General features: G+C 36.4%; 1 protein-coding gene across 1 annotated transcript; it reads right to left on the bottom strand.

Annotated features, from left to right (window-relative positions):
• Positions 1 to 2110: 2110 nt before the first annotated feature.
• LOC145990028 (mpv17-like protein) lies at positions 2111 to 20387 on the bottom strand. The gene is made up of 4 exons (XM_083125692.1): positions 20292 to 20387; positions 16742 to 17062; positions 8734 to 8865; positions 2111 to 3369 (listed from the first exon to the last, which is right to left on the bottom strand). Exons 2-4 carry the CDS (start codon positions 17000 to 17002, stop codon positions 3196 to 3198), a joined length of 567 nt encoding a protein of 188 aa, XP_082981818.1. The 5' UTR covers positions 17003 to 17062; positions 20292 to 20387; the 3' UTR covers positions 2111 to 3195.
• Positions 20388 to 20781: the final 394 nt, after the last annotated feature.

The raw sequence follows: 20781 nt of genomic DNA, 5'->3' as shown, positions 1-20781 counted from the left end.
TGCAACATAGTAAAGGTTATATTTCACTTTGTGCACAAGTCAAAAAATAACATTGCTATATTATATCACAATAACAGCAAGGTTGTAATTACAAAGGTTTATAACATAAGATAATGAACAAATAAAAATAACATCTTTAAGTGGAGCTGTAAAGCTTTCATGACTAGTTTCAATTCCACATTAATTAGATTAAAAGACAAACTATTTCTCCCAATTTGTTCTTTACATACAAAAATAGATTGTGTCTATGTACAAGTTACAAATAAGTACTATAATACCAACTAGACACCATATTACTTTCAATATATCCACAATGGCCGAAATATAGTGGAAACACACATTATTTTCCATTAAATTTCAGTGGTCAATACGTTATTGTATACACTATAAAAATATCTATTCAATCAGTAATAAGTTTAACAATATTTAATTGAAGACATTTTGATTTTATCAACAGGTGCTTGTTTATTGATGCTTCAGATTCATACAGGAGATGAAAAATAAAATTTAACCTTAAGATACTGTATAATGGAAAATATTAGTGAGAGCAAACTTGTAGATGACATTCACCTCCTAATGTTTAACTTGAGCCCTTATATATGCAGATATGTTATGATTTTATTTCCTGATCTCCGCAAAAATATCTGAATAAGATATAGGAAGCTTCAAAAAACAGGGCTTATTGATGTTAAAATATCTTCTAAAAATTGACATGTAGTTAAGAAAATATATAATTTAATAAATAATTCAGTTAGGTATACAATCTGTAACCCAAGAAAAATATATACAAGCTCCATATATATATATATATTTACTGGATAATTTTTTAAAAAGGATCTGTATATACTTACACATAATTTATGAAAATCATCCACCAACTGTTAGTCATTTGCAACAGATTATTAGAGGGGGAGGAGGCAACATGGCTAATGGTAATGTCTTCCATATTAAGAAACAATTATTACAGTTTGAGTTACTGGATAATTTGTGACATTCTTGCAACATGGCATATTTCATGTTTATTTTGTTCGTTTGTTATTTAATGTTTATTACACAAGAGTATGCAAAAATTCGATCTTTATCCTGTATGTTGTAGATAAACTCTACTAAAAAAATTGTAGCAATATTCTATGACTGAACATTCCACAATATTTTATTAGTCTGATTTTGATATAAGAGTTTTAAGATGTAATAACATTCTGAAAGATTGTCAAGATGATGGATTTATTGTAAATCGTTGTAAGTATTGAAATTACATGATGTACTTTAACAAACTTTGGAGGCATGTAAATAATGTTGTCGTCTAGGTATTTTCTCAACAAACCCTTAGTATAAAAAGAGCCAAAAGCGCAAGTTCAGGGATACTGTTTTCCCAGTCTCAAAAAGCTAGTCCCCCAGGTAGACTGATCGGGAAGTACCTGGCTGCTACTCTCTTTGGCAGTGGTATGGCAAGACTTTTTCAAAAGTATTATTGGCTATCAGTATGACAATTATGCCTGCTAGACTTTATCATCTCCACCCCACAAAAGAAAAAATATGCCTTCGATCTAGATTTTTGTTCGTTTCGTTCTTTTTTTGCAATCCGCTCAGTAATTTAGCCACAAACAGTCCTAGAAAGAACTACCACTCATGAGACAGTTACCGCAAAAACACAATGAATAGTGACTGAGCCTTGTCAATTCATCTCTTTTCTTTGCAATTGAGGTGGAAAGGGGAAAAAGAATAACCACACATTTAGCGGATCACTTTGTGCGGGGATAGAATTCCACTCCTCCAGCGACAGTCAAATTGTGGAAAGGAAGTCCAGCTGTACATACTACTGTTGCAAACTTAGTTTTTTGAAGCAAGGTTTTTTCAAATCACGGATCGCACCAAGAAACTATGTTTTCGTTTATTACCTAACCGGTCTCAGTTGTAGTTAAATCCAACCTAGCTCTAGTTGCTTCAGAGAAATAGTATCCCCCCTTTTAAGTGCGATTTAGCTCTGCTAATCCAATGTGACAACATTGGCCTGTTCCAGCAGGCCTGAATGGTAACAGGGTTCCTTAACAGGGATATGAATAAACCTGTAGCACCCTTTGCCCCAAATTCTCCACCCCCTCATCTCTTGCACTGATACCCTCTCCTCTTGTTACCTCTTCACTACAGAAAAAAATGTCCTCTGCAATATATACTCGACGGTAAAGCTGTTGGTTTAACATATTTAACAAAGTTGTTACTTTATTGAAATAACTTTTCAATTCTTTACATTTTGCTGTTACCTGTGGGTTTATTCTGATGTAAACCAGACTTGGCACTTCACAAACAGATTGCAAAGAGGAAAATATTCTTAACCTTGAATTTCAAGTATAAAAGTTTTAAAAAAAAACACATCAATGAATACACAGGGCCTGACTTAAGTTACCCCTGTGCCTAACCTGAGAAGTTTGATACTTGGTACTAAAATCTAGACCAAAGGCCCTAGAAGACAGTAGGTGTGCATCAGTGTCCAAGAATTTCAGTGCAGGGTAGGGGGATTTTTCCCAACAGAGGGTGACAGACTAGGTTGAAACAAACTTCCACTAGCCAGCTAGTGTTTTCATAACAATCAGTGTGTGATGCTGATTTTCAAAATTGCATACAATAACAATGAATTATCTTTTCCTTAACCCTTAATATGAAAATACAAATCTTTGATGTCAAAAATAATACATACGCTATTTTTTAAAATATTGCACTGTCAGACTGAAGGCTAAATAATTACAATAAAAATAAATTATGGAATACAGGTATTATGAATTATTTCTAATTCTAATTGATAATGGCAAGGACAATTACAATTAAAATCAGTGAGTATCTCAGAATCACAAATTAACTACCTTTTTAAGATATCACATTAATGTTCGAAACTAGTGTGATCCAAAAGTAATATTAAAACCTGGGAAATATCACAAACACAGTAAACCTAGGCTTTTCTTGCACTACAACATAAAACAATTGGATAAGGCAGCAATACCAACACATCATTCAAAAACATTACTAAATTGAGTGCAACTACAAAACATTCAGATTGCAAATAAATATAAGCTTTTCTTAAATACTTTGAAATTATAACAGCTTATAAACAACATTCAGGTAAATTCTACCAATAAAGTTTAAAAAATAGCTAAACAAATCATGTATTAAAAATTCACAAGTGAATAAATACTACGAATTTCAGGTGGCAAGAGCTTGATTTTTCTTTAAAAACATCTCTGCTTCAAGATGTTTCATGTATGATAAGAATGTAGTCCATAGAACACTACAGAGTGATACAACTAGAACTCTGTTCCTTTCGGGCACCATTGAGAAGTTGACGAACTGGACGATGGGCCATACACACCAACCAGTCTGGAACAAAAAATACATTGAGTGAAACTGCAAGCAACAACAGACTGAAAAATAATCCCATAAAAACACACACATACATCTTAGGGATAGTGAAATCTGCATAACATTTACTGTGGATACTGGGTAATTTTTAAATCTGCATTTTGGATATTCGTTGCAGAGGAGTGGTGTGGTGTATTATGTCTGGATCAGTGCTGTGTGACTATAGCAGTAAAATTGAGTGCGGAAGACATCCAGTACGGGAATAGTGTGTCAAGATGGGCCAAGCCAGGGATGTGTCGGAGTAGCAAAAAGGGCTATCGTGTTTGGGCTTCTCCATGGTCACACAATGAATGAAGTTGCCAGATTTGTTGGTGTATCGACACGAACTGTCTAACGTGTGTACAAGGAATGGTGTCCCACTGGTGGCAATGAAACATGGCATGAGAACTGTGGTCGGAAAAAGATCCTAACCCAGAGGGATCGGAGACGAGTGTGACGTCTTGTGAATGACAATCTGTTTCAAAGCAGACAGGAATTGTTGCAGTCAGTGAATGAAGGTCCATCCCAACCAATTTCCGAGCGAATATTGCAACAAGAACTTCATGCCATGGAGATATGGAGTCGGGTCTCGGAAGAGGGCTTTGCTCACAGCGACATGGGCCAGACAACACTGAACTTGGACAGTGACAGACTGAGGTGTGTAATGTGGTCTGATGAATCGCGATTTTGCCCAAGCCATCGAGTGCACCGACAGTCAAATGAGGCATTTCATCCTCAGTGTGTGGAAGGCGTAGTTGAGGCAGGGGGTGGTTCTGTGATTTGGGGGTGTTTTTCTTACTATTCACTGGGCCTACTCATTCAGGTGACCTTAAACATGAACCAGTATGTTTATTTGAACATTCTCGGTGATCAGGTGTTTCCCTTCAGTCAACATTTTCATGATGAGCACGCTGCGGACCAAGATGACAACTGCCGTGTTCACAGGGCAGCATGCGTATGTGAGTGGTTTGATTAACACTCAGGCACCCCATCGTACCTCCCCATGCCTGCTAAATAACATGATCTTAACCCCATAGTAACATTTGTGGGACTATTTGGAACAGCAGGTGAAACGCCGAAATCAGCATCCCGGCAATTTGGAGGCCTTACGTAATCTTCTGATCAGCGAGTAGTGTCAACTGGATGTGGAATACCTGCAGAACCTTGTGGACTCCTTACCTCGACGAATCGAGGTGGTTATCAGGGCCAGAGGTGGTGTTACTCGGTATTAGAGTGATGTCTCCAGGGGGTGACTAATTTTTTGTCCGGTGAGCTTACATATTGGATAATTTGGCATCAGGATATTGATTTCAGTAATTTATATGTATGTATAATAAATAAATTACTTAGGGATGTGACGAAGCTGAAAATTTACCGATGCCGATATTTAACCGATTCCGATACATAAGGTTATTATACAGAAATGGGATGTTATTTTCACCATGACAAAAATAAATTTGCTATGTACATTTCTATTGCATATCATGTGTATATACATATATATATTCTCAAGAGATGTGAATGAACATTTGCATCTACAAAATGTTATGTGAACCTTTAAGAAGAACATGGATTCTCAAGAGATTAAACATTAGTACACAAGCAGTTGTTTGAAATGCAAAATGAATTCCTGTTCTGCAAGATTCAACTTCAGAAACACGAGATTTGGAAGCACTTCAGGAAGTAACCTACTTCTTCTCTTATCTCAAATCTGTTCAGCAACACTGAACACTCAATCACTGAATACTGATGCAGCAGGTATGCTCAAGTATTTTCTCAGGACTTGCTTCAGGTTTGAATATTCATTTTTGAATTTCCAATACAACAGCAGATCCTGGTTCAGCAATGTACTGTTTTATTTCCGATTTATAGTTAGGTTGATCCTCTGAATGAGTTTGCAATAATTTTATTACAATAATGACAATAATGACGAATCATAACCAAATTTTCAATAAATCTTACACAACTAGAATATAAAACTTCTTAGAAGGTAATGACAATAATGACGAATCATAACCAAATTTTCAATAAATCTTACACAACTAGAATATAAAACTTCTTAGAAGGTAAAATTCTAGTATAATCTGTACCGGTTTAAATATCGGATTTTTGCCGATTCCGATACCGATGCCGATGTGTCAATTTCGGCCGATTTTCATACATCTGTAATCGGCTTCGGCACATCCCTGAAATTACTGATATCAATATTTTACCAATCCAACATAAAACATAAAATTGAAAAATGTTCATTTACACATGTATGTAGTTAATTAATGCATGTAGCCATGTAATGTTAATAGGCAAGGGCACCCGCAGGGTAATGTAATTCGAATGGTGAAATTGGAGCAATATTTTATAACAAAAACTGTTGTTTTATGTGACTTACAGGCCATACGTTACAGCAACTATTATTATTTGAAGTAGAGTTTCATTTAAGCTTTCAGACTATTTTACAAACTATAAAAAACAGCTTTTTGTCAGTATACAGTTATGCAAATTTTATATAGATATACAGAATATGGAAATTACAAATGAATGTAACTTACAAAAAACTAGTAGTAGTAATAAAAAAAATAATAATTTTAAAAAGTTTCAATGATCCTGTCTCCCCTGAGAAAAAATCCTGCAGGCGCCCTTATTAATAGGTTTTGCTTTACGTAACAAACCTACTATGAAACCACAATATATAATTTGTAGCTTTATATTCACAAACATAACAAAAAAAAATAGCACAACTGTACAAAGTTAAAGGCTAGATTTAGAAATATTAGATCGGTAAAGGTATTGGAAATTTTGCCAATAAAGAGAGATACCTACATCAGGTGATACCAAGTATATTTTGTTCCATCCCGAATGTATGCAATATACATGCAGCTTCTTCTGCACTACGAAAAAGACTAGTACTTCACTACATAAGACTGGAAGAATAAGGAGAATAATAGGTTCATTTAATAAAAATGAGCATATAGAACTCTATTTTTATATGAAGGATCCTAACGTAGCAACTTCTCAATTTCTTAGAATGCCCAGTTTTATATTGATGCTCACCACTCGAGCAGGTAGTCACCGACAAGAATGTATTTAGGGAGAGGGTCCAGAGGGTCCAGGGGTCCCAGACCCCCCTCCCCCACCCTGAAAGACTTACCAAGTATTAAAATAAAATAATGAAAATGTACTTCTTACCATTTGTTGTACTAGAATTGATGGTTATTTATTTCCTATGAACTTGGAAGGCAAATATTATATTGGGATCATGCTGCTTTGAAGAACATACCAATATTAATCAGGAACATCCTTTTTTTTTTGTATTATTCAATAAATATTCAATTCTGGATCTATTTGACATTAACTTACATTTTTAATTAATATTTAATTTAATTTTAGTATTATTATAATTTAATTTAAACATTATTACTAGTATTATTATTTGTGGAACATTTGGTCCCCCAAAATATATTTCTAGATACGTGCCTGGTAACAGAGGAATTTCTTTTAAAAAAATGTTATTTATCGTTGCTTTTCTGCCACTTTCTGCATAATTACGATAATGAGGGTGAGTGATGATATGATGAAATTGATGAACACACACTCACAACACCCATGGCCAGGCTGGGATTCGATTCCGGGACCCTTGGTTTTCTAGCACGTCCTGCCACGGATGTCGGCTAGCCACTGAGGAAGTTGATACTCTCAGCTTTTTTATTCACACAATATGGAGTGTCTGTTCCCAAAACTTGAGAAATGAGCAGGTTTTCCACTGAGCTAGAATTCCTATTACAAAGTCAGGTCTAGTCACTGGACTAGGCAGGAAATTTTTACTACGATACTAGTTTGGGTTTCACACTGATCCTGTTCACAGCACTTGTTTGTTTGTGAGCTCAATTCATATCATATTTCTAATTATGCAATTTATATGATAACTGTCCTCTACATTATGAACTACATTCATGGCTTTTCAAGTAAATGTGACTTTGTTGTTTTGATTCTGGTTCTATCAAGTTTATTTGACTAGTTCGTATTAGGGAATAAAATTCAAATATATGTTTTCTTAAAACCGAAAGTAGCAAAGGGGTATTATCATTAGGTTTTTATTCATTACAAAAACAAGTCTTCTACGGACAGAATACCCATCGTACTTCTCTGATAATTCAAATGCAACATACTGTGGCATGGTATGGTGATTAATAAAATTTGAGATAAGATTTTTTCTCTGTAGACATACACTGCTAATGGTATTATTCTTTTCCATATCCATTTGAAACTTAATGCTGAATCACATGGAACTGGATATCCAGTTAGTTGGGACTGAACTGGCTACCTGACCGGAAGTGATGGCTGCCTGCTTGACTGGTTTTGAAGAAAAAGGCCAAGTTCTAATTGGTACTAGCTTTCCTCAGCTGGATCCTGTGGAATTTCCAATCAGAGCCAAGTTTGGCCATGTGAAGATAATCTGTGAATTTGCAAAGGAGAGCTTTTTGTCTATGGTTTCAGTGTGTTGGCTGTTTTTGTTAGTTTCTCGATAAAAAAAGGAAAGTAAAGAGATGACGTGCAGTGCATTCGTGTTCAGTTCATTAATATTTAGGTATGTATGCAAAGCATTGAGAAGTGTACGTGACAAATACGATTAGCCGAAAAATAAAAAAATCTTTTATTATTACAAGTGATTTTTTTTTTTTTTTGTGAATGAATCCTATGAATCTCATGTATGAATATGCATACCCGAGTTCATTAATAAGCTTGTTCGGGATGCATTGGTTACCATATTTTTTTCGAGCCAATTTCTAGTCCATACTTTTCTTTTTTAATTTTTAATAAAAGCACAAACCAGTAATTCTCCTACAACATTCTTCAAATTGCTTGTCCATATTTACAGATTATCTCCTCTGCACAATGTTTTATGGTAACAAAAATCTATCGACAAGTACAGTAACTAGTATCGTGTGAGGCGAAAACTAGCAAATGGGTAGCCAGTCCAGCACCAACTAGGGCATTAATACTGGAAATCCAGTTTCGTGTAATTCGGCCTTTATTTCCTGCTCTTTACAGTGTTCCTGGTGATACATTCTGTTTCTAGTCACCAATTATGCTGTAGATACACGAGAGCATGACTGAAGTAAGTTCTGATTGGCTGCTCTCTGCATCACGCCAAGTCAGAGAGCAAGAATTTCTAGTCCGGTACCTAGTCCAGCAGTCAAAAGGCAATCAGTAGGAAATCTAACTTCATGGAATAAAGGCTGACCCAATGATACCACCTGATCTGTCTCCTTCAAGGGCAAATTATTCTTCCTTGCTTATCACAGAAACATCTAAAATCTAACCAGATTTCCGAAACTCTATACTCACCATCCAAGTTGAAAGGAACTTCGCCCTAACTTCAGTTTTGGCTTCTTCAAGGCCCTTACCTTCCAATAAAGTCATGCCAAAATAGAAAGTTGTAATAGCAAATGGTCCATATGTAACCTGGTCAGTAAGTGCCTGTACATGAAAACAAAAATAAAAATTTACATAGAATATTAAATAAGTTCACATGCTGAAGCATATACGTAGTATCCTACTTCGGAGTGACAGCTCTAGAAATAACATGCAGTTTACAAATACAGTATGTCACATGTAAAGATGGTCCAGTTAAACAACAGTAAAATTTTGCATAAAGCTAGTTTGAGTGCACAGAAATGCATAGAGTTGCAAAGGGACCAATACCAAAATTTCTTGGGACATACAGTGTGTTCGAAAAGTCCCCGCACTCATACTTAAAAAAAAAAAGCTACTAAGGCATTCATCTCGTTGAGTTGGCAAGCCTGCCAGGAGAGAGTGGTATGACATTGAAGAACAAGTTTATGTTATATTTAGAGCAGTGCCGCTGTTACAGTCCTCGATGTGAGACATACAATTACAGTTTGTCAACAATGCCTTTTCAGCACATCGCCAAGCCCACATAGATGTGGGGAAATGTGGCAACAGAATGGTGTAACGCCCACTACATGGAAACGTGCGGAACCAAAGCACGGAATTTCCGTGCCAGAAGTCGGCAGGTTATCTTAAAAGTTATCGCCCATTGACATGATGGAAACATGTCAGTTGCGTTCATTTGCCACGTTGGGTCGTGTCTCAGTGAGTGTTATCTTTACGCACACACAGCGAATCGCTATGTTGGAAGCATATTTTTCGTAAGTAAATGAAAGATGTGTGGAGAAATGGACAAGAATAATTCCCGATGATCGGCACCAGGTAAAACCGCAATGGATGATTGTTTCATAGTTTCAATATTATTTTTGTTTATTTCAATGTGGGGTAAGTGGTATGCAGTCTTGTCAGTATGTTTCAGACCTCAGAGATTGCAGTATTACTCACATTTAGTTCACAAATTATTTTTTTGTGCATTTCAAGATATAGTTAACAAATGTATGTATTCATTGCATTGACAAGTTCAATAAATTATAAGCAAAAAATTCTCAAACATTGAGTGCGGAGACTTTTCGAATGCTCTGTATTACCGTGTCCAGTGGAGAAAACTAACAGCAATTTCAATTATTCAGGTTAACTTCAAGTAATTAGTAGGACGAGCCTATTTTTTCTGTTCACCTTGGCTCGATTGCAAGAGTAGAGGCCAACCTTACTTGTGTTTCCACCTTTCAGGCATAAAATACACTATGCAATTTCAATTTTAGTTTTGAAAGAAAGTCTAATATTAGTAAACCCCATCTGAAGAACTCTCAGTGTATGTGAGAGAATGGAGTGGAAGGCTGCGTACTGCAACTGATGGAGGTCATCAGAATCGTGTTCAGCTGGGATGAGCATGAAAAGCCCAACATCGCAAAGTACTGATGTCTACGCATTCATTCCCATAAAATGCCTTCAGTCTCAGATTAATGGCAATTTGTAGCACATTTTCTGTGGTTAGAAACTAGATCACAGCATGCTACTTTAGGTGCTCCACCGACATTGCATGGTTACATGCTGCCATTTTCCTTGCTATAGTTCAGCACTCCCTCGCGATAGAAGTTTGAAACCTTCAATGGAGAAGCGGGAAAGTCTTATAAGTGCAATGTATGGTTACTCAAAATGCAAAATGTGTTTACAAGGTAACAAAAAAAATAAAAACATAGGAAGCTTTACTTTTCAGCACACCCTCGTATATATACTTCATTGCAGAGCCATTTCAGGATTGTAATGTTGTTGATTGACATTCCAAATACAGTTTGCAGAATTTTAACACAAAATGTTAATAAGAAATTAAATTAGGCATACTATATTTAATGCAAAATATTGAATTTTTCACGAGTTTTGTATCTCTTAAAGCAACTGAATATCAAACTCAATTTTTTTACTGAAGTTACTTATCATGGAGTACAGCATTGTGTACAAATTTCAGATTTTTAACATGATTGATCACATTCAAGAAACCGTAAGCTTTGAAATATCAAGCAGGCCACATCTTGATCGCCCTCGCAAACAGTATTGAAAAAAAAAGGTCTTGATTTATGTGGCAAAGCACCAACTGCCAACCAGAGATATTTAACCCTGAACTTGGATTTCTTTAACAAAAAGTATATGTTTATGACCCTGTAGAAAAAAAGGATTAAAATCTCAAGCTTCAAATAATTTTGACACACACTATTGGTACACAGTTACTTGCACAAAAAAATTCAAATGTTAAACAAACTGCCTTCCCCCTAAAACAAATGTCCAAAAATGTCATTTTGAGCGATTAAAATACACAATTTTGACCTAAAAATTTATTATGAAGGAATAATATTTAGAAAATTACACACAAATATAATTGTAGCCTATAATGTGCTTAACACATTGGGGTCTCACGACGGGCATAGCCCGCAGTGCACTTAAAGTCAATGTGGACGAACGACGGGCATAGCCCATCCTGCAGTATGCAATCGCTTTGCTGATTGAACGACGGGCTATACTCGTACTTCGTCTCATGCGCGTGTTCATTCAAGCCCCTCTGTTGAAATTCCGACCACTAGGTGACTCATGTGCTATTTTTATCTCGCACCTGTGACTGATTGTTGTCAGGTTGATGTATTGTGCATTGTTTAGAATGGCATCGTTAGATCCAGACTGCATAGAGGATTCCGCCTCAGAGTTTGAAGTTAGCAAAGATTTTGATGATGCAGATGAATTTGAAGATTTGGAAGGTAGGTTATATTTGTAATAATTATTGTCGACAATATAAACAGTGTTGCAAACTCTAGTATTTTATGTATGAAGTGAGAAGAGGTAATTTTTTTTGGGTCTATTTATCTTGCCTCTTGCTTGATTCTCCTACATGCACTGATGTATTTTTAGTTTTTCCATTTATTATTTTGTATAGTGTATGTAAAATGAAAATTTATTTTATTTATTTAGTTTACAGTAGAGCGTCGATTATCCGAAGTAATTGGGAGACATGGGTGTTCGGAAAACTGGTTTGTTCGGATAATCGAACTGTACATGTTTATTTGCCAAAAAGAAGTACTGTACAGTAAATTTATTCATAAAAACAGGCATCTCTTTAAGTATGTATTACAAAGTAACGTACAAAGGCAACTTTAGTAGGAATATATACAGGGAGGTTATTTCAGTCGTTCACCGCCAGAGTGACGGCCGTTCCGCGGACTCTTCATGCAACAGGTCCCGGCAAATTGCGTTCAGGAAGTCCGTAACAGAAACCGCTTGTTTTCTAATGTTTCCACTTTTCACAATTACAGTTACAATTACAATTGAAATAAGCACGTAACTTGTCGCAAGGATGCTGGAAAAGGTGCCCTCCCAAATATAAATATTTCTGGAACCTTATTTCTGACATCTAATCTAAGATTAGACATCGCTACTTTATCCTCAGTTGTCGCGACAGCGCCGGCACCTTATCGGGGGTTGGGGGAGTTGTCAGCCGCGAGAGGGCGCTTGATACTGCACGTGTCGGCAGTGATGCCAACCGTAGGGACATGTCCCTACGCATAGGGAATTTTCACTAAATTTCGCCCACGTAGGGACGTAGGGACAGATTTTGCCAAATGCGGGAAATCGTAGGTACTTTTTTCAATCTTGGAAAATGACATTTTATGTATTAGTTTATCTGGATACTTTAGCGAGGAGGACAAAAAAGAAGTAACTAACAAATCTCCATCAGAATTTTGGAACATGTTATCGGTTACCAAAAACTTTCAAGGCAAGTTCTTTTTTGAAAACATTTCCACTCTCGCGAAAATAGTGCTAACATTGCCGCATTCTAACGTGGAAACGGAAAGAATATTTTCAATGTTAAGTGATACAAAAACAAAAAAAGGGAAATAAAATGGGACCAAAATTGTTAAAGACTGCAGGAAATACAGCATATATCACCAACCAACATCTATCTCTTCACAGCAGCAACATGTATGACTTCAAATAACATAATCAACAGTAAACGACTCAACGTTATTCATTAGGGGATCCCGAAAAGTCAGGACCGGGATCAGGAAAAAAAATTACCGTCCCAATCCCGACTTCGGGAAATGACTTCCCGACTTTTCGGGATCCCGAACAGTCGGGAAATACCGAATGGTCACTTTAAAAAGTCGTTAATTGTCGACGTTTTCTGCATTGTAAGTTTTTGGAACTTATCGAAAATTGTAAATTTTTATTCTAGAAATGCAAAAACAATCACTTAAAGTGAAAATGACTTAGATTTCCAGTGCTTCGTGAAATTTCGAACATTTCCCGTCCCGAAAATTTTCTGACTTGGTCGGGAAATTGCAAATATTTCAGTCCCGAATGTCGGGATTTAAAAAAAATTACCGTCCCGATCCCGTCCCGACCCAAAAAAAACTGTACCGCACACCCCTATTATTCATTAAGGCAAGAATTTACAATACTGGACCCTTCTGTAATTTCTATGCTACGTCTTATACTCACGAAATAATTAGTCGTGATGATTTATCTCAAGTTAACATGTTGGGATGAGGTGAAAAAATTGTTCATTAACGTGTAGAAGTTGTAAAATAAGCTTTTCAATTCTCGCAATGATTCTCCATATACAAGTATGGTAGCCATATTTGTTGATATGAACAATTGACGTTTGCAATTAGTTACGCTTTCTACAGCGTTGCCACACTGTTGATTTCATACTTGGAGAGCATGAATTGTGTAATAATGACGGAAGAGAACAGTAAAAAAGTTGTTAATGTTGTACAGATTGTTAGGTCGAGTGTGCAGGAGGATGGCTGTGGGCTAATTAATAAACTTATGGATTTCAGTATATTGCCCAAAGAACGTCCTTACATGTGACAGCCACAATCACGATGTAGAAGAACTGATTTGATTACAGGTAAATTTGGCAACAGTACATCAATCATAAAATTGCAGGATACGAAAATGGCGTCTTCGATGATGAACGTTTGCCGTTAAAGTGCTACGAAAATAAGATTTTTTATCGGTTCGTAATCACAATTACCGCAAAACCATTCAGGAATAGCCCCACTGACCATTCTCGGTAAGATTAGGTTAAGTTAGGTTAGGCAAGGCAACCATAGTTAAAATTTGGGCTCGAAAAAACATGCACGGGTAGCCCAACAAACCATTGACGGATAGCCCCACGAACCATTCAGGTACGGTTAGGTTGGGTTAGGATAGGCAAACATAGTTAAAATTTGGGGTCGTAGTAATATCAGGAATGTATATTTCGTTTTTTAAGTATTGGAAACACAAAATCTTCCCGTAAATAATAAGCAATCGTGCCGATCGCGGACCACTCAATTTAACTTATTTTGCAATTTCTACATGTGACCCCCCAAATTTTAACTTCAAATTCGTGATTAGGAGACCTCAATTAGTGAGTATGCCAAATATTACAAAAATCGGGGAGGGGTCCTGTATTGTAAATTCGCTCCTTCATTAATTGTGGAAGCACCGAGCAGAAAGATTTGGTAAGTAAATGTGTGTTTGTATCTTCTGTTTTGCATGCTCATGAGGTGTTGTTTTTTTTAGTCACTTTACTTGGCGTAGGGACATTTGGTCAGTTGTAGGGACATTTTGACTACGTCTGTTGGGACATTGCCGAAAAATGGTTAGCAACACTGTCGGCTACCAGACGTAGTCAGTGTACGTTCATGTTCACTTCTGTTTGCGTTTATCAGTACGCGTGTTGTTTGTACTATGTTATTGTAATGTGCTACTCATTGCCAGTGCTTTATTGTGTGTTAATTGTTATTCATTCATTACTTATGCTGTTAAACAAATATACTCTTGAACAGAGAGTTTTTATGGAAGATAATTACGTGAAAACGAATTCTTGCAGAAAAGTGGTCAGGGAATTACGAGAGACAGGATCTCTTGAACCTAAGAAACGTGTTGTATTGCTGTTGAAGGAGGTCATTTTCAACATCTCTTATAACACAGGAGGTTAGTGATCATCATTATTATTACTTTTAAATATCATTTTACGCTTTCGGTTTGCTTTATGCGCCGGGATGCTGTTTTCCATTTCTATCAACTGACGATAAAGTAGCGATGTCTAATCTAAGATTATATGTCAGAAATAAGGTGCCAGAAATATTTGTATTTGGGAGGACACCTTTTCCAGCATCCTTGCGACAAGGTACGTGCTTATTTCAATTGTAATTGTAACTGTAATTGTGAAAAGTGGAAACATTACAAAACAAGCGGTTTCTGTTACGGACTTCCTGAACGCAATTTGCCGGGACCTGTTGCATGAAGAGTCCGCGGAACGGCCGTCACTCTGGCGGTGAACGACTGAAATAACCTCCCTGTAGTATGTGGTACAGTTTATTAAACAAAAATATGTACATATTACATACGCATTTTGCATGAACAATACACACAGTACACAAAATTAACATACTTTTTTCATTACAGATATCTGAAAGTGAGCGAGTACACAGTTCGGTTAAGCGGTCGTTCGGTTGACCGACGTTCGGATAATCGACGCTCTACTGTACTTATTTATTTGTTTAAATTTTACAGATGACGCAGAACCAACTGATACATAGTCTGGTCCTGTCCTGCAGCCACTTTTTCATACAAAAGATAATTACTTGTAATTTGTAATTATTTTTTGTTATGTGCACATAAGAAGTATTCTTATGCAAGATTCAAAAGATGTATTGATAGTTTATGTAGTTAATTATTGAAATTTCCAGATTACGAACTTCAAATATCTCTATATTAACATTTGTTACAATGTTGTACTTTTTCCTTCATCACAAAACATTGCTGAAAAAAATATTAAAAAACGTCTGATAATGAAAATAAAATTTAACAAATTTTTGTTCATTGAAAAGAGGAAGTTGCGTAGATTTAAGAAATATGTGGTAAATAAAAACAAATTAGATATTTTTTCTATGATTTTTTGAAAAACAACCAAAAACCGCAGACCAGAGGTAACAATGCTGTATTATGAGGCCAGACCCGAATGTGTTAACATCAGACATTTTGTCTCATTGTCGTAGGACTTACCAGAGCTGAGATAAAAAAGTTGCCGGTGATGCTTACGAATGGAGAAAATGACGTGCGCCATGATAAAAAAATGCCTGCCATCTTCAAATCGGTGATAGTAAAAATAAAACAACAGTGGTTCTGAACTGCCAACATATGAGGCTCACACCACATAAAAAATAAACTTTTTTAAAAATAGTCAAGCAACCATGTTGTACCACTTCATATGGATTGACCCTATAGCAGCACCTTGTTCATAGTGCTGCACAGGGTGATGGCTACTCAGTGCAAGAAAGTTAATGATGAAGTGACTTTTGCCACTTTAGAGCGATTTCTCTACAAAAGCAAATCTGGTATAAACAACGGTACAGATATAACTAAAGTTTGGTGTGAACCTACAACAATTAGTATTTCTACATTATCAAATGAAGGAAACTACACAAATTAATTAACATTATGATTATCATAACCTCGCATAATTCAAGAAGTTGCAGCAATTTCTTGTTAATTGGTGAAGCAAATAATAATAAAAATACAATTAGCAGATTCAGTAACTCTTGTTAAATTTTAACAAACCAACGTAACCTAGGAGGAACAACCAAAATTGTTACAGGTGCATTACTCTGAGCCCCCTCCCCAATCCTCAAATAATGTCCCTAATGCTTAATTTTCAATATTCTAAAATACTAGCTAATACTTGTATAAAACTTGTGAATCATGAAACATTCAGAAGTGTTAGCAAATGTATGTTATTATAATATTGTGCATCATTACAACTGACTTCAAACATTTCAGAGAAAGGAAATCACTTCATTCACATTGCATGCACTGGCAAAAAACACCCCACAAAAATAAAGTTCATTACTGAAATTTTACAGCAGAAAATAACTACCTCTACAAAATATCCTAATGTTGAATTTACCTTATAGAGAGCTGTCTTGAATGTTACAGCTGGCCACAATTTTCCGGCAATTTTCACCCATGTATAAAGAGTGGGAGCAACCCAAAAACAACCAAAAAAGCTAAACCTTGCAACTTGCATAAGATCTATCTCCTTTTTCTCTCCAAAAAGTTTCTGCTGGGTAGCATTGGCACCACACCACAGAACACTGTATGCAGCCATTCCCCTTGTGACTGGATATCGCTTTGAAAAGCTATTAATTTTCCGAAGGATGACAAACATCTTTCTGTTGTGTCTTGGCACTTGTTTCCTAAATACATAATGGTTATTCTACTGTGAATCCTGAAAAAAAAAAAAAAAAAAAAAAAAAAGAATTATCATATTTTACTTGTTGGTTCATTTAAATGTACCTTAATAACAAATCAACATGTATTTTCAAAGAAAAGGAAGGTTACAGAATAACTGTAATACCTTTAACCTTTCGTGGGTCATGCAAGAAAAATTATGTCCTTGGTTGTGCATGGTGTCAGAGACAGTTTCTTAAAAAATGTTCAAGATTCTGGACATGAGATTGGATTAGAATAGAATAGTCTTTATTTAAGCAGGCGTGTTTCGGCCTTGTGGGCCGTTCTTACAACCAACCCTTGTCAAAGATACAATAAATGAATAAAAACATTAAAAAAACACATGATTATGATAATACAATAATAAAATGATACATTGAATTGATAAGTATAAAAGATAAGCAATAAGTCTTCAGTAGTTAATTGTGTGTGTGTGGGGGGGGGGGGGTGTTATGTATGCATTGTGTGATGTGTAAGTGCAGGTGCAATTATTAACATATGAAGGTTAATGTAGTTGTTGGGACAATTCTTAGTTGTTTCTTAAAACTTTGATTGCAAATTATGTTAGTCAATGGTGCAGGCAGGCATTCCCTTATCCCTGTAACAATGATGGACTTGTTATAGGTGGTGGTTTTATGTTTGGGGATTCTTAGATTGAGTTTCTTGCGGATATTATGTTCGACCGAAGTTCTACGACAACAGATTTTATAGAATAAGTATTTTTGGGAGCCACTCTTAAGTATTTTGTGCATCAACGTGAGTGTTATTTCACCAGGAAATCATGTATTTTCCAAGAGAAATATCTCACTGACGCACAAGTGCCATTGCTTTCGCTATGTGAACTGGATGCTGCATACGTTTGATGATGTAACCCCCTGTCAGTGTTTCCAACCCCCTTCTTTTTAACTATGCTTGCCTAACATAACCTTATCGGAAATGGTTCGTGGGGCTATCCGTCAGCTAACTTTGCATAATGTACAATTTGCACACGTGACGAACACGATAATAGGTATTTTTCGGTGAAGAAGGTTGGAAACACTGCATACCTACAACACTAATCATCCTCTGCCCGCCATATGGTGTGTTATGGAAGCAAAGAAAGGAATAAAAAAAAAAGCACTCAGAATGTGAAAAATTGTGTTTGTTTTCATGTAAAAAGCATAATGGCACCTTGAACTATGTTCCGCAATACACAATTGGTAAGTACGAACCATGCAAAACACAAAATATCCGATTTTAATGTGTCTCCGATATAACGAACTGTTACCCAAAATTGTGTGGAAAACAACTCAGCTAGAGGGAGGTTACTGACAAAACAATTATTGATAAATAGCGACATTAAAACCACACACCTGGAACTAGAGCCCTTGCAGACTAAAAACATTGTTAATGTTACCTGCAATAGAGGTAAGATTCAAGACATTACCTGACAACATTCTGGTTGTCAAACAAAAGGTACGTAGCACTGTGTAGTGCATTTCAATAATTGGAGATTATTGCAAGTACCTGCAAAATATGACTTCCATAAACTTTATAAGATGAATTAACTTCAAATTTTGGTAACAGTTTCATACATCGGAGACACATTTCTTCAATTTTACACACGAAACTACTTACTTATGAGTTTCTCCAAGGTTTACAACATTCGTCGAGGTATTTTCTTTCATCATGGAATATATTTGACTAGCAAATCATGTATTTTTCAAGAGAAATATCTCACCGACCCACAATTGCCATTGCTTTCATTTGCTTGCCCTACGACCGACAACTGGATGCTGCATACATTTGATGACGTAAGCCCCTGTCACTGTTTCAACACCCCCCCCTTTTTTTTTCTATGCTTGCCTACCGTAACCAAACCTAACCTTATCGGAAATGATTCGTGGGGCTATTGGTCAGCTACCGTGCATAATGGTTTGTGGGGCTATCTGTGTATGGTTCGTGGGGCTATCCGTCAATTACCCGTGCATAATGTATAATTTCCACCGGTGACAAACACGATAGTAGGTATTTTTTGGTGAAGAAGGTTGAAACACTGCATACCCACAACGTGAGTCAAGATGTGCCCGCCATATTGTGTGTTCCGGAAGCAAAGAAAGGAATAAAAAAAAAAGCACTCAGAATGTGAAAAATTGTGTTTGTTTTCATGTAAAAAGCATAATGGCACCTTGAACTATGTTCCGCAATACACAATTGGTAAGTACGAACCATGCGAAACACAAAATATCCGATTTTAATGTGTCTCCGATATAACAAACTGTTACCCAAAATTGTGTGGGAAACAACTCAGCTAGAGGGAGGTTACTGACAAAACAATTATTGATAAATAGCGACATTAAAACCACACACCCAGAACTAGAGCCCTTACAGACCAACGATAATGTTAATGTTACATGCAATAGAGGTAAGATTCAAGACATTACCATTGGCCGAGGTGGCTCAGTCGGTAAAGCGTCTGACTACTATGCTAAAGGTCCAGGGTTCGATCCCTGGCCGGTTCAAATCCGGGAACTTTTCTAACGTTGGAAGTGGCCCCGGCACCCACCCAGCGTCGAATAACATGGGTACCTAACCTAACCCTGGGGGGTAAAGGTGGTCAGGGGCATGATGCTGATCACATCACCCCCACTCACGACTGGATCAAGAAAGTGTGGGGTGTTACCCACACACTCCCTATACACCTCCATGGCGTGGTGCTAAGCACAGGGGTACACTTTACCTTTTTTTTTTATTCAAGACAACGTTCTGGTTGTCAAACAAAAGGTACGTAGCACTGTGAATTGAATTTCAATAATCGGAAATTATTGCAAGAACCTGCAAAATATGACTTCCATAAACTTTATAAGATTAATTAACTTCAAATTTGTTAATGAATTAATAAATCTCTTGCAAAATATATTCATGACACAGCGAAAAATTGTGTAAAACATTATGCATGTGGAGAAAATGTGTAACTTTCAAAATTGAACTTTTTCTAAAGTATGTGATGCTGTTGTAACACATACTACTTTTCACAATAACGAATTGTTTAGTGTAAAAATTGGCGTGTGATTAAACTATGAATGTAGTTTCGTCGTAAGGTAGAATCAAGTGGGAAAATTACAAACTTTCCAGTTTGTTTTGTCCGCAGAGTTGGTGAAAACCAAACTTGTACACTACAGTACTGAATCATTTGTACAAATACAGATTTTCTGTGCTATTTGATTTTAGTTTCATTCAGTTCTTACCTGTTTTCTTATTTCTATTAATATCATCACATGAAAGACGTAACTTATCCATGACAGACGACCAGCCAGCAATTACGTCATACTTGCTTCCGGTTGCTTTTGATCCCAGTAACCCCCAAGGACAGGAGCTTTGCCAACTTCGGTTGCCAAACACCCAAAAAAAAAAAGTGATTTTTTTGCACATTCACGAAGTACCCTTCCGTTTTAAATTTGTCAAAAACTACTTTGATAAATAAAGTTAGGTTCTATAATTCTATTTATTACCTAAATTCTCATACAAACATGCACTCTGTTCTCCAGGGCGTCATCAGCTGGGGCACAGGGAGGATGTGAAAATTTTAATAGTGTTTAACCAAAGAATATATTTATTTGTTGAATGACAACTAAAAATTACAAAGTCTTCCTCCACATGAGAGAATGGTGTAACCACCATGTGATCGCATTAATGACGGTGGCAACAAACGGTCAAACCCCAAGCGCCCAAGGCGAG

The sequence above is a fragment of the Lepisma saccharinum genome, chromosome 1 (genome assembly GCF_977018435.1).
Source record: "Lepisma saccharinum chromosome 1, izLepSacc3.1, whole genome shotgun sequence".
In the NCBI taxonomy this organism is placed as follows: domain Eukaryota; kingdom Metazoa; phylum Arthropoda; class Insecta; order Zygentoma; family Lepismatidae; genus Lepisma; species Lepisma saccharinum.
Note: the sequence above shows the minus strand (reverse complement) of the source record. Positions and strands in the feature narration are given on the sequence as shown.

Coding starts and splice junctions, on each gene's coding strand:
- LOC145990028 (XM_083125692.1), bottom strand. CDS start 17,002: ATGTTTGTCATCCTTCGGAAAATTAATAGCTTTTCAAAGCGATATCCA. Junction 8,866..16,741: donor TCAAGACAGCTCTCTATAAG/GTAAATTCAACA, acceptor TTTCATGTACAG/GCACTTACTGACCAGGTTAC. Junction 3,370..8,733: donor AGTTCCTTTCAACTTGGATG/GTGAGTATAGAG, acceptor TTTTTGTTCCAG/ACTGGTTGGTGTGTATGGCC.